This window comes from Pezoporus flaviventris, unplaced genomic scaffold, assembly GCF_033815535.1.
Source record: "Pezoporus flaviventris isolate CSIRO_AGI_PZ_B2104156 unplaced genomic scaffold, CSIRO_AGI_Pfla_v1 ptg000011l, whole genome shotgun sequence".
In the NCBI taxonomy this organism is placed as follows: Eukaryota; Metazoa; Chordata; class Aves; order Psittaciformes; family Psittacidae; genus Pezoporus; species Pezoporus flaviventris.
Window position 1 is genome coordinate 1482108 of NW_026892559.1, and position 12478 is coordinate 1494585.

A 12478-nucleotide genomic window follows, 5' to 3' on the forward strand; every position below is an offset into this window, starting at 1 on the left:
AGGGGGGAGTGACAAAGGCGGGAAGTCGCACGCTGCGGGCACCCGTGGAGCGGGCCCGGAGTTGCGGTCTCGCTTCTGCCTGCGGGACACCCGTCGGGGCACGGATCCCATTCCCGGGCTTGGAGGGGATAAAGGCGAGGTGGAAGGCGGCGGTGATGGGGATCCCGCCCCGCTGGCACCTCCTTCCCTCAGCAGCTCCTCACGGACCCCCGTCTCCTGAGGGGCCTGACCCGCCGCCCTCCGGCACACTCCGGCTCTCACCAGGAAGAGGAGCAAGAGCCAACCTTCTTTTACTTAATACAAAAAAAATAAAGTCAAGTTTATTCCATTAAAACAAAACACGCACCCGTTGCCAACCCCCAGCCGGACAGACCTGACTCCACGCTTAAACATTCAGGACGTTCCCCCCTTCCCAAAGGCCGTGGTGCCCCAGGCAGGCACAGAGCAACTGCTTCTCGAGGACAGTCCCTCTGCAAGAGCTTCGCCTGCTGCCAGTTCATCAGCAACCACGGGAAAGCACAGGATTGTTGTGCAGGGTCCCAAGGCCAGGCCATTGCCTCTGATCCCCCTGCAGCCCAGACACTATGGGTGGGAGGACGGGCTCACAGGGCTCGGGGCTGGCTCCCCAGCACCATCAGCGTCAGCGGTACCTGCACTATGCGCACCCATCAGCTGCAAAGAAGGCAAAGAACTGAAATCCCTCCTTTCCAACGATTCACCACGTTTGCCTCCCTTCTGGGAATGCCCGCCCAGGAGAGCAGGATGTTGCTGGGCCAGGAACAGATGCCGTCAGCCTTTCCAACGACAGCTGACGGATGAAACACGTTGCTTGCTGAAACAGGCACCGGGAAGAGGGAAGAGCTGCTCCGGCAGAGGTAGCGGCTGGGCAGAGACCAGGTATAACCGGGTGGGGGTGCCAATGAGATCACCAGTCTAACCAAAAAAAGAACCACCCCAAAACTGAGCGAAGCAGCGTTGCTCATGAGGCTGTTTGGTGTGACACGCTCCCCAGCCCACCATGACGGAGGAGGCACGTTCAGTGCGGGGCGTGCTGTGGAGGGGGGGGGATCCCCCGGCTCTCCCTCGCCCTACTTCCCCACATGCCATGGGTATGGCGCCACTGCCTTCCTGATTGTGCTTTGGCTCTGGGGAAGGGGAACCCCACGTCAGCCCCCCTCAGCCCCACTGGGGCAACCCACCAGCACTGCCACCCAGCCCTGGCTGAACCAAAGAGAAAGGCAATGAAACAAAACCCCACGGCACAAACGGAAAGTGATCACCGGGCACCGGGACGAGGCCACCGAGAGGGAGCTACAGCTCCGACTGCGAGCGGGAGATGCGTGGGCCCTTGCGGATCTCCTTCCGCTTCTCCTCCTTCTTCCTCCGCTTCTCCTCCTCCCGCAGCGCCTTCTGGAAGGTGTCCGCGCTGGGGAAAAACTGTGGGGTGACAGCGAGGGGTCAGCACGGGGGAGCCCCCGCACCCTCCCAGAGGCACAACCACTCCAAACCTGCTGAAGCCAGCAGGGCCAGGGGGCTGAGGTTGAACACGGCACAAGGGGAATGGGGTCCCAACATTCCCATGGGCTACAAGAGAGGAGATGGCAGCACATGCCCCAAGCTGACCACAGCCCAGCAGGGGAATTTGACAGGCATGTTTCAACCACGCTTCCTCTGTGATGGGGTTTTCGGCCGCTCCCCACCTAGCCACCAACTGGGACAGGGAAGCCCATGGGGTGAGCTGGCGGCATTTCTGTCTCACCTCGGAGTGGTCCACTTTAAAGGGATTGCGGTAATCGGGCGATTTCTCACTGATACCCAGCTCCTGAGCCATCTGTGGAGCAAAGGGAGACTGCGTCGGGAAGTGGTGGCTCCTACCTGCACCCCCCCATGGTCTCTTCTTCCCCACCAGCCCCCTCCATGTTCTTCCTCATCCCTCAGCCCAAGGACAACCTTCAGACATGGGGTACACTCCCCATGCCCTCCTTTGATCCCCAAAACCTCACACCCCCCCAGCCCCAGCAGCAGGGAAGGGATCAGGAGCCGTACCAGCCCCAGGACCTGGGAGTGGGGTCCCTGCTCAAACACGCCTGTCAGGTTGCAGAAGCCGATGCCCCAGCGGATGAGGCTGTTCCAGTTGGAATTGCGGTCAAAGTAGTGGTGCACAATCTTGGGGAAGCGCAGGACGACGTCCCCAAAGAAGGCCGTGTTCTCCACCACGTGGGAGTACGCTGTGGGGAGAGCCACCAGCCCCATCGGCACACGAGCCCCATCCCACTGGTGAGGGCAAGCGGGCAGGCTGCCCGGGTCAGAGAGACAGCAGTAAGGTCCCTGATGGACAGAGACCAGCCCAGGTCTGGTCTGGGTAAACAGGGCTCTCAGGAGGAATGGCAGCAGTGCACCGGAGCACTAGGAAAGGGAGGGGGTAAGGAGAGGAGGACACCTACCATCCTTTATCTTCTCATCCTGAGGGAATGGTCCATCGGGAGGCACGTCGGCAGCGATGAGCACAGCCCGGGAGTCCTCTAGCACCTGACAGAGCCCTCAGTTACTGCCCCATTCTGCCTGCCCTTCCCTGTACCCCAGGGGTGCGGCCCCAACTGCCCCACTTGGAAGCCCCACAGCATCCTCCCTGCAGGAGCTAAATCGCACCCAGCTCTTCTCTTTGACCCCACATAACCCCCCGGTCCTCCCCAGCCCCACGGCACACTGAGCCCAGAGGGTGCTGTGGCTCACTTTGAAGAGTCCCTTGAGCATGATGTCAATGATTTTGTACTGCTGGTTGATGTCATTGAGCTCGATCAGGTTCTTCAGCGCGTTCATCTGGTCCTTGCGCTTCACCTCAAACAGCTTCTTATCTGCACCGTCGTCAAGGGCACCACCGGCACATTCCCACCACGCTCCCGCCATCTCCCTCAGCCAGGCACCCAGCACCACCCCATGGGGTGCCTGAGGGATGGGGCAGTGCCTAAGCCAGGATGAAACACAGTTTTCCAGTGAGCCCCTGTGCCCAGACATCCCAGTGGGACAGTTAACAGCACTGGGTGCTCGTGGGGAGCTTTCCACTCGCCAGACACTGGCTGACAGCGGAAGGGGAAGATCAGCTCCCACCTTCCTCATATATGTGTCAACAAGCACACATCTTCTCATACCTCACCTGTTGACCAGGGGATGCTGCCATATGCTAAGAAGGGCCTGCATTACCCCATCTCCTTGTGGGCAATAAACGTCTGGGGCACAGAGGAGTCCAAGTCCTGTTATCCCAGCCAGTGATCCCAAGGCACAGGCATGCTCTGCCACCCCTCTGGCCATCCCAAGAGCAGACTGGGAAACGTGCTCAGCACCCAGGATGCTGGAGTGAACAGGAAAAGCACTGTGCACGGGAGAACACCACTGAAAAACCCATCTCTGCTCCCGCACGGAGTCAGGCACTTGGTGTGCAAACCCAGGAACAACGAGCAATGAGACCACTGCTCAGTGGTTCTGGGTCCTCCCTCTCCCTCCATCCTGCCCCTCCTCCGGTGGTCTCTGCCCCTCTCCCTGCAGCCCCAAGCAGGCACGGTGCATCCACAGGACAGGAGGGGTAGGCTGTGCAGAAGGATACAGATCTCCAAGCCAGAGTCCACCCTCTGTTTCTCCAGGTCAGTGAAGCTGCCCCGGGACAGCAGCAGCACCAGCAGGACAGGGCAAAGGAAGAGAAGATCCATGTCAGCTGCCACAGCCTGCAATGGAACAGACCAACAGACCCAGTGAGGAGACTTACCACAGCCACAGGAGCCCCTCAGGGCCGACAGCACATTGCCCTTGGCTCTAGGGTCCTCGCCTGCCTCTCCCCTGTCCCCATGAGGGGCTCAAGGGAGACAGTGGCCAGAGCAGGGTGACGGCTGTGTTGCAGCCAGCCCTCCTCTGCCTGCCTCCACTGCTGGCTGGGCCCCCAGGGGCCTGGCTGAGCACTGACCCAGCACAAAAGCGGAGCCCTACCCCTTCTCCCAAAAATAACACTGGCTTTTTGCTGGGTTTGCAAGTCGGAGGAGCCCAGCAGCTGCAGCAGGAGGGCCGAAGGTGGAGGAGGGCTGCCAAGGGGCTCCAGTCTACCTCTCCTTCAAGCACCTTGATGGCTTGGCCACCTCAGCCATCTCCAGCTCTCGGGGTGCTGGTACCTGGACCCTTCCCCCTGCTGCAAGCCAGGTGCCAGCTGCAGGCCCCACACTGACAAGCAGCAGTCGGGTGACCTGGTGGCAGCTCTCCCCACGCACGTCCTCCCTTCTGCAGGAATACGGCCGGACTGAGCTGCTCCCAGCCAGGAGGGTCCCTCAGACAACACAAAGAAGAGATGCTACAAGAGAAGGTCCTTGAGAGCAAGCACTCTAGGGATAGCCTAGACCCTGCAAAGGAGAGGAGCGCCTCAGCCTGCAGGCGGTGGGACTCGGGGCAGCCTGTGCACAGGGATGGGGTTCCCAAGCGGTGGCCACCGGCAATTATGGGAGCAGCAGCAGCGCTCTCACAGCATCCCCCAGCCGCCTCCTGCTCCCAAGGGAGGCAGATGTGTAAGGCCACGAGCACTGCCCACCCTGACACCTGCTCCGCTCCTCAGCCCGCGCTCCCCTGCGCGGCCGAGCCTCTCTCCTTGGAACACAAACAAATCCCTTCGCCACACCGGATCCAGGCGGTTCCTCGCAAGTCTGTCCAGCCTCAGGCCCAGGAGCGAGGCAAAGCTGCAGCACCGGCTGCTCTCCCAGCCCCACAAGGAGTAGTGGCAGCTCCCAATGAGCTGAGCCAAGGGCCCTTGTACGCCCAGCACAGACAGGGAAACATCGCCAGGAGAACATAAGAAACCCTCTGCGTTACTTTGCTGTTGTGCTTTGCAACAGGCAGCACCCCTGCAAGGGAACAGATCAGAGTAACTACAACCAGCGTTACAGAGAAAGGCTCAGCATCACACCCTGTGTTCTGGATGCAGTGCAGAGCCAGGACAGCAGCACAAGCCTCCCACACCAGGCCTGGGGTCCGTCCCCTCTGTCCACTGACAGTATATTCCAGCCACCCTGAAAGGCCACAAAGCCGAGGCTGTGGGGACCGATCCTCCAGCCGGGGCAGGCAGATGCTCTGCTAGACCCACCAGCCTGGTCAGCTTCCAAGAGGCTGCTTCACGCTGCCAAAACCCATGACACAAGGGCCAAGGCCTGGCTCAGCAAGGGGCTAGGGGTGCCCCCTTCTGCAGAGCCCCCCACAGCTGCTCGCTCCCTCCCAGGCTCTTAGGAGGAGGAAGAGCAGCGGCTCAAAGCACAAAGTGTGACTGCTCTGGGACCCCGCATGCCCCGCATCCAACACGTGGCCGCGAGAGCCGGGCTGGCCGCGTGCCCCGGTTACAAAGCACGGCTCTCAGCCGAAGCAGCTGCCAGCCAGCTGGTTGCTGGAGCTGGAATCCCACCAGCCTGCCTGGCAGCCCCCGAGCCTCGAGACAGGCTTTTCCAGAGACATGACAGAGGATACAGCAGGATGGATGGATAATGTGCTCAATAAGGATGTTTTAATGGCTTTAAAAGTCCTCCTCAGCAGTCCTGCAGATCGTGCCATGGGACCAGGTTGGAAGAAGCGGACCAGTGAACCATGCCATACAGCTGCCCATCACCTTTCCATCTGACCCCCTCCCTGCCGACACTTGTTCTCACATCAAAGCTACTGCCATCATCCATCAGGGCTGAAACAGCCCCATGACAGTCAAATAGGAGCCAGTTGTTGCCCCCCTCCATAGGGTAAGTGAGGCTGATGGTCCCACATGGCACCAGCTTGAGTTCATTCCCTGTCACTGCCCTTCCTGCTTCACCCCATTTTAGTAGCAGAGGGCATTCAAGGCTGGACTGGGTAAGCACAGGGATGCCAAAGCTTCTTGCAGATACTCCTCCATGCTTTCCCCTCGTGTCTTCACATGCTCTGAGGGGTAAGAGAGAACAGAAACAGGACAGAGCTGCTCCTCTCTTCCCTCCTTAAACCAATCCCTGTCAAAGCCAGCTCTGCTTGGCGCTCCCAGAGCACTCTAGGGAGCCAGGGCCTCTCCTGATGCTACAGATGGGAAGGAGTTCCCACCAACATTCCCCTCGCAGCCCTGGCCAACAGGTTATTTCGGCAGAAAGCCCACCAGTCTGTTCCGTTGTCTCCCATCCTCTTAATTTAGATGTGTTTTTCCACAGAGACGACAACAGATGCTGTGTTATAGATGGTTAGTATTTTCCATTAGAATGTTTTTAATGACTTTATAAAATCTCCTGCAGGAGCCCCATCTGAGCCGAGCATCGCTGGGATTTATTCGCTTAATGAGCTCACCAGGCAGAGCCACGCTCCCACACTCGGGTTCCCAGGAGAAACAATTTGCAGGACACCCTTTCCCCTCTGCAGGGGTAAAAGCACCACCGTGAAGCTCACCCCAGGAGGACGCCGTGGACAAACAAGGGATGAAAACTCCCCACCCCACGAATCCATCCCTGAGCTGCTCCTCCATCAACCAGATGAGGATCACTCTCTTGTCACAGCTGAACCAAAAGCCTTGGAAGAGAAACACAGGCTGCTCAGACCACTTCTGCTGAGACAGACACATCTAACACAATCGGCTGCTTCAGTGAAACAACAAGCCGTTTACACCTGCTTCCCTCCAAAGTCCCTTCACTGCCAAACCCACAGCTCATCTACCGCAGGGATGGACACCAGCTGGGGTTAAGCACCCAGCGAGCTGCTGTGATTTCCATCCAGAACGGGCACGGATCGTGCCTCCCATCCCGCAGGAGGGGGTCAGCAGCAGCACCCCGCGGGAGATGGGGATTCTCTTTCAAGCATGGCTGAAAGTAACGGCAAGCACACGGGGATAGGGATGTTGAAATGGGATTAGCCAAGACAACCTGGCCGCGCTGTGGGGAAGCCCCACAGAGCCGTGTCAAGCGGCCGCAGCAGGCAGCACACCGCAGAGTGCAAACCCGCGGGACGGGACGGGACAGGACGGAGAGGAGAGGAAAGCTGCCTCCCGGTGCTGCCGCCGCTGTGCTCCTCACGCAGCCCCAGCGAGGGGCGGCAGCGGCAGAGCCCTCCGGCCGGGAGCACAGCCGGGACCCGCGGCTCGGCCACGCTGGCGGCACGGGCGGATTCCCCCCATCCTTCCCTCCGCGGTGTCCCCGGGGCGCTGCGGCCACCGCCTGCCCGCTCGCCGTGCTCCAGCGCAGACCCCGGCCTGCCCCAGCCCCCCCGGCCCCGCTGAGACCCCCCCCGGCCAGGCCAGGCCAGGCCAGGCCAGGGCAGGGCAGTGCAGGGCTCCCCGCTGCTCCGTACGGCGGCGCGGTGCGGCCGGGCCCCTCACCTGCGGGCCGGGTAGCGGGTACCGGTGCCGGGAGCGGCGCTCACGCCCGCCGCGCTGCCATGCCGCTGCCGCCGCTGCCCAGCCCCGCCCCGCCCCGCCGTGTCACTTCCTCAGCTCCCGCTCCGCCCCAGCACCGGCCCCGACGGGGCTGGAGGGAGGCGCGTCCCTCTGTCTTCTCACCCGGGGCTGGAGGGTCCCCCCCCGGCTCTGCAGGGGAGGGAGCCGCGTTAGTTAGAGCCCCAGTGGGGCACTTACAGGAGGCAACAGGCAAGCGGCGGTGCGGGGATGTTGCCCGAGGGACCAGCAGTGAACTGGAAGAAGTCTCCTCTTCCCAGTGGGACAAGCAGCACGTCTGCCCCCAGCCGGGGGGTCTGACCGAGCACCCCAGCACCCCTAGCCAGTCCAGAGGAACCCGCAGCACCGCCAACTAAGGCGAATGAGCAGGGAGCATCTTCCACTGCACTCGCATCCCCCGATGGCAACGCTTGCACCAGGAAGGTCCGTGCTCCGGTAACTGAAGAGCATCAACTAAGCCGTATCCCACAAAGAAAAGGACACGAAGAGGCAGTTCAGTAACTTGGCTTTATAAACGATTTTCAACAAACCTTTTTCTGAGAATGAACTACACATGACTTCTGTCCATCTCCTCTCTGCTTCTCACTGGAAATAAATGACGGGATGGAGTGTCCTGTTCCATTCTTGCCTTGTTCCTCTGGCTGGGTGCACCACATCTTTTCATCTCAGTCTCCAATGTGTGATAGGGACACTGCCACACCTCCCAGGCATCTGTCATTGATGGCATGAGTGGAAACTGAATGGAAGGCATAGCTGAAACTCCACCATGCCATGGGAATTCCCACATTTGACATAGTGCTGACAGAAGGGTTTCATTACTAAACCAAACCTCTCCCAAGCCATGGAACACCCACCCCACTGCCAACATGTACGAGAAACACCAGTGTTTCAGTGAGCCTGAAGGAAGTTCCTTTGTCACAACTGATGTCAAAGCTTATTTTTGACCAGATGATTTTGACTTCCAGAACATGACTGTTCAGGTAGCCACTATGGCTGCACTTGGAGCACATCCAAACCCCTTCCTAACAACTGAGATTTGAAGGCTTCTTCATAAGAAAAGCCAGAAACAGGAAGCAACTTGAGCAATGTAATGTGACCTCCCGTTCACCTTCCCTCACCCCCATGCAGACAAGCAGATGCAGTGGAGAGGAACTTCACGGGGCTGGATGGTCTCCATCTGGACAACCTGTGCTCCGAGCGTCCCACCACAGAGTGGTAGCATCACACTGGGGGTAAGCACAAGGACAAGCTGCTCCTTGCAGATGACAAACACCTCTCACCCACCACATCGCCTGCACATGGCTGATGAAGGTGTCCCGCAGAGGAGGAAGTCCCCACCCCAACAGGAAATCCCTGCTGCGGCCACCTCCATCACTGCCATCTGTCTGAGGCAATGAGGTGTGATGAAAAGAGGAAGGCAAAAGCAGTTTGAGAACTAAACAGATACTGCCTCAGGCTCTGTCTCTCTCCACAAGTAATCTGGGGGCAGCCCCTACTTACATCCCTGGAGCAGAGGAGGATTCAGTTCTCAGCAGGGGACTCTAAGGCCAAGCAGAACACAATTCGGTAACTTAGTGGTTTCTGAATGCTCACTGTCCTTTGCAAGTGCTCAAATCATCTTTGGGTTTCCATGACTCCACAGGCATACTGCACCAGGTAGCACACAGACAGGGTTAAGTAATTGTTCATCCCCAGGGAAATCAATATCAGATCGTTACTGCTTTGAAGTCCCAGGCTCCCCAGCCTGCTCCCCTTTCTCAGGCCACTCTGCCATGTAGGTGAATGCAATCCCAGCACAGAGACCCATCTTTCATCTCAAATGTCTCCTTATTTCCCAAATGTCCTCTCAATTTAGGGATGATGAAGTCTTTAATCCCAAAGCTAGCCAAGTGTAACAACCACTCTGAGTTTTTCCAATTCTGTTTTCCTTCAGCTGGAACAAGGGAAGGAGCAGCAGATCAAGTATCTCTTCCCTCTGTCTCACCTACCACTCTCCCATCCCCTACCAGAGGCATCTTGCCCAGCAAAGGATACACAATGTCCTGATGTTTTAGAGATGTGGTCCTCTGTCCCAGAAGGCGCTCCAGCAAGGTCTGAATGGTCCCTGCCTGCACTGGCTCCACCTGGAACTGACTGCTCTGAATCTGAGCAGTCATAAGAAAAAATGATTTCCAGACCAACAGCAGACTGTTGGGCTTGTTCCTTCATCCCTCCTTCCCTCCCTCATCTCCACAGACAGCAGTGAGACCTTCAAACTTTGATCCAGGGGAGAATTAAGGGGCCACCTGATCTGATGACACAGTTTAGGCAGCTGCTGGCATCACTCGCTTTCCAATTCTTCTGGACACTCAAGGCTGTAGGCCAAGCTAGCAGCTGCAGGACTCCTCTTCATCTTACTATAACCTCCTCAAAAGGAAGTTTATGGCTCCACATCAAAAGGCTAAAGCAAGCCCCTAGGGATTCCCTTTTCATTTTCCTAGGTAGTCACTGCTCTCTTACCTGACAAAGGAAGAGGCAAAGAGCATGAGATGTGGCCTCAGGCAGCTCTGCCAAGTTGGCTTCTGCTGCCTCCTGGAGAATCTGGCTAATTTCTTTTTGAGAAATAATATTGCTGCTTTTATATCTCAGAAACTTCAACAAAGGAGAAAAATAGAGGCATTAAACAGCGAAAGATCTACAGACTCCAACAGTGACTCAGGTCCTTGGAAAGACCTCTTCTATTTCATGAGATGCTGCAGTACCTTATCCCCTGGCCTGATTTTTACACCACTTCTCCCAGAAGCAGGGCAAATACCTGTGTTGATGGTGCTCTGATTTATTACCACGTTTATTTTGGTTTAGGTAAGGAACTGAAATTAATCAGGTAACCTTTTAAAAGTGAAATAAGAATAGCAAATATTCACAGACCCATCTTGTATTTGGAGAGGGAAGGTTCACATTAATAACCCATTCCTCTCATCCACTGTCATGAGGGCTTTACTTCAGTATTTCTGCTGGGCAGGACCACATTCCCTCTCTTTGCAGGCCCCATGTACAGCAGGGTAGTAGATTGTGGTAACTCTCTGCTCTAAGCAGTCAGATCTGTGAGGCCAAAGATGGGGAGACAAGCTGTGAGGCTGAGCAGAATCTGCGCTCCAGAGAGCTGCAGCATGCTCTCTGACTGGTAACAGCAGTTACATGCTCTCTGCAAGTTTCCCCTCTCCTCCCCAGGGGTCCTAGGCATTATAAATAAGTGCTACAAACACCAGAAGAACAGGACCTGCTCGCTGATAGCAGTCAGTTTCTGCAGGGTGTGGAAGGGAAGTTCACTTCAAAGTATCATTATTATGGGGCACAAATATAGTGCCAGACAAAGCCTCAGCAGTATCTGAGACTTGTGTGTGCATAGGGGGCAAGTTCCAGTAACTGATCCACATGCACTGTACCAACATCGTGGGGAAAATGGAGAACTGCCTGCTCTTCCCTGCTCACCAGCGTCATCAGCCTGAGCACTTCTGGCTGCAGAAAGGACTTCTGGCCCCCGTCAAGTAGTGTGAAGAGCAGGAATCGATGCCAGGGCTGGGAAGCCACATGTAGAGCTGGGAGAGAAGAAGCAGCCAATCAAAGACAGCTCTAAAATCAGCCAAGTGACAGGCTCGAACACGGGTAAGGACAGTCTTCAACACTGACCCCAAGGTTTCTCTTCTAGACCCCATGCTGTGAAACACTAAGGGGATATTTTGCTCTGTTCTTGCTTGTTAATCTGACACTCTCTGGGCAAAAATTTAGTTTTGAGGACAAAAGCTTAAAAGCTTTTTAAAGCAGAAAATACATTTTGTCCATCTTCGTGCTGGTATAGGAAGAGAAACCTTCTCCTGGGGTTCATGTCATAAAATACTTGGGGGATATCTTTAGCCCAGGGTTTTAAAAATAATACCCACTGGTTTCAATATGAGGACAAGTTTCCTGACCACTGGTTTTATTTAGCTGCAGAGTACCCTTTGGGGAATGAAGAAAGGCCTTTAACACAAATCGAGCTTGTATCTGCATCAGAGTGCACACTATGGGGACCAGACAGGCTGATGGTTGCAATGCAAACAAGCAGTAAAGTTCTTAATAAAGAACCTATCTGATGGACAGAGATTAAGGCTCAAGGTCACTGTCTGTAACAGCATAAAGTCTCACTGAATAAAGTGTTACTACCTTGTATTTATTGCAGATAGGAGCAGGGAATGGACAGCTACAACAGGTCAGCTGATACAACATGTTCAACCACGGCAACTCAGTTTTAGAAAGTCCCTTTGCCACTGACAGTCACATAACCTCCCTATTAGCAGTACAAAACTCTTTCCTATCGGAGAAACAACTCTAAAAAATCATGTAAAATATTTGGGGGGTATCTTTTTGCTGATGGAAATGAGAAAGCACCAGCACTGTGCACTGAACCTGCTCTGCACATCTGGAAAAATCTCTGGGCCAAGAGAGTGTTTTAGAAAGCCTCAAATGAGACAACTCCTGGAGGCAGAGTCCAAGCCACGCTTTTTCCAGTGTTCTCACTTCTTTCAGTCAAACATAGCTTTGACCCTTATTCTGCTTGGAATAAGGAGACTTCTGTTACCGCTGTTGCAATCTTCTGCACTACAGAAAGCATTTAAGCAGCCAGAGTGCGAGGTTCAGCCCTTGCTGAAGCAGCATTGCATTTATTTGATCCCAGATCAGCAGAACCTCCCAAGAACATGGCACTTTTTGTGGTTTTTTTTTTAAACCTAGCCCTTTAATAGCCTCCCTTCAGCTCCTGCCTGTCATTCATCTGCAGCATCACATCTTCATTCAACCACTTCCGCTATGGAGACAGGCTGAGAGAGTTGGACTTGTTCAGCCTGGAGAAGAGAAGGCTCCGGGGAGACCTTAGAGCAGTTCCCAATGCCTAAAAGGGCTACAAGAAATCTGGAAAGAGGTTTTTTACAAGGGCATGTGGTGACAGGACAAGGGGGAATGGATTTAAACTGACAGAGGGGAGGATTTAGATAAGATATTAGGAATAAATAAGGGTGCTGAGGCACTGGCTCAGGTTGCCCAGAG

General features: G+C 55.8%; 2 protein-coding genes across 2 annotated transcripts in view; both read right to left on the bottom strand.

Moving 5' to 3' along the window:
* Nucleotides 1-285: 285 nt before the first annotated feature.
* Nucleotides 286-7476, bottom strand: CCDC134 (coiled-coil domain containing 134). The gene is made up of 7 exons (XM_061450701.1): nt 7343-7476; nt 3602-3719; nt 2734-2855; nt 2445-2529; nt 2047-2228; nt 1760-1831; nt 286-1437 (listed from the first exon to the last, which is right to left on the bottom strand). The coding sequence occupies exons 2-7, from the start codon at nt 3702-3704 to the stop codon at nt 1312-1314; spliced, it is 690 nt and encodes a 229-aa protein (XP_061306685.1). The 5' UTR covers nt 3705-3719; nt 7343-7476; the 3' UTR covers nt 286-1311.
* Nucleotides 7477-7910: 434 nt separating this feature from the next.
* MEI1 (meiotic double-stranded break formation protein 1) overlaps nt 7911-12478 on the bottom strand; it is a 37290-nt gene continuing 32722 nt past the window's right edge. Inside the window, exons 28-31 of the mRNA XM_061450703.1 lie at nt 10889-10995; nt 9917-10048; nt 9452-9561; nt 7911-8128 (exon numbers count right to left, since the gene is read on the bottom strand). Of these exons, the coding sequence (XP_061306687.1) occupies nt 8083-8128; nt 9452-9561; nt 9917-10048; nt 10889-10995 (395 nt within the window). The 3' untranslated portion in view covers nt 7911-8082. The remainder of the gene's footprint in view (nt 8129-9451; nt 9562-9916; nt 10049-10888; nt 10996-12478) is intronic.

Coding starts and splice junctions, on each gene's coding strand:
- CCDC134 (XM_061450701.1), bottom strand. CDS start 3,704: ATGGATCTTCTCTTCCTTTGCCCTGTCCTGCTGGTGCTGCTGCTGTCC. Junction 2,530..2,733: donor TGCTCAAGGGACTCTTCAAA/GTGAGCCACAGC, acceptor GGGCTCTGTCAG/GTGCTAGAGGACTCCCGGGC. Junction 1,832..2,046: donor ACTCCCAGGTCCTGGGGCTG/GTACGGCTCCTG, acceptor TTTGCTCCACAG/ATGGCTCAGGAGCTGGGTAT.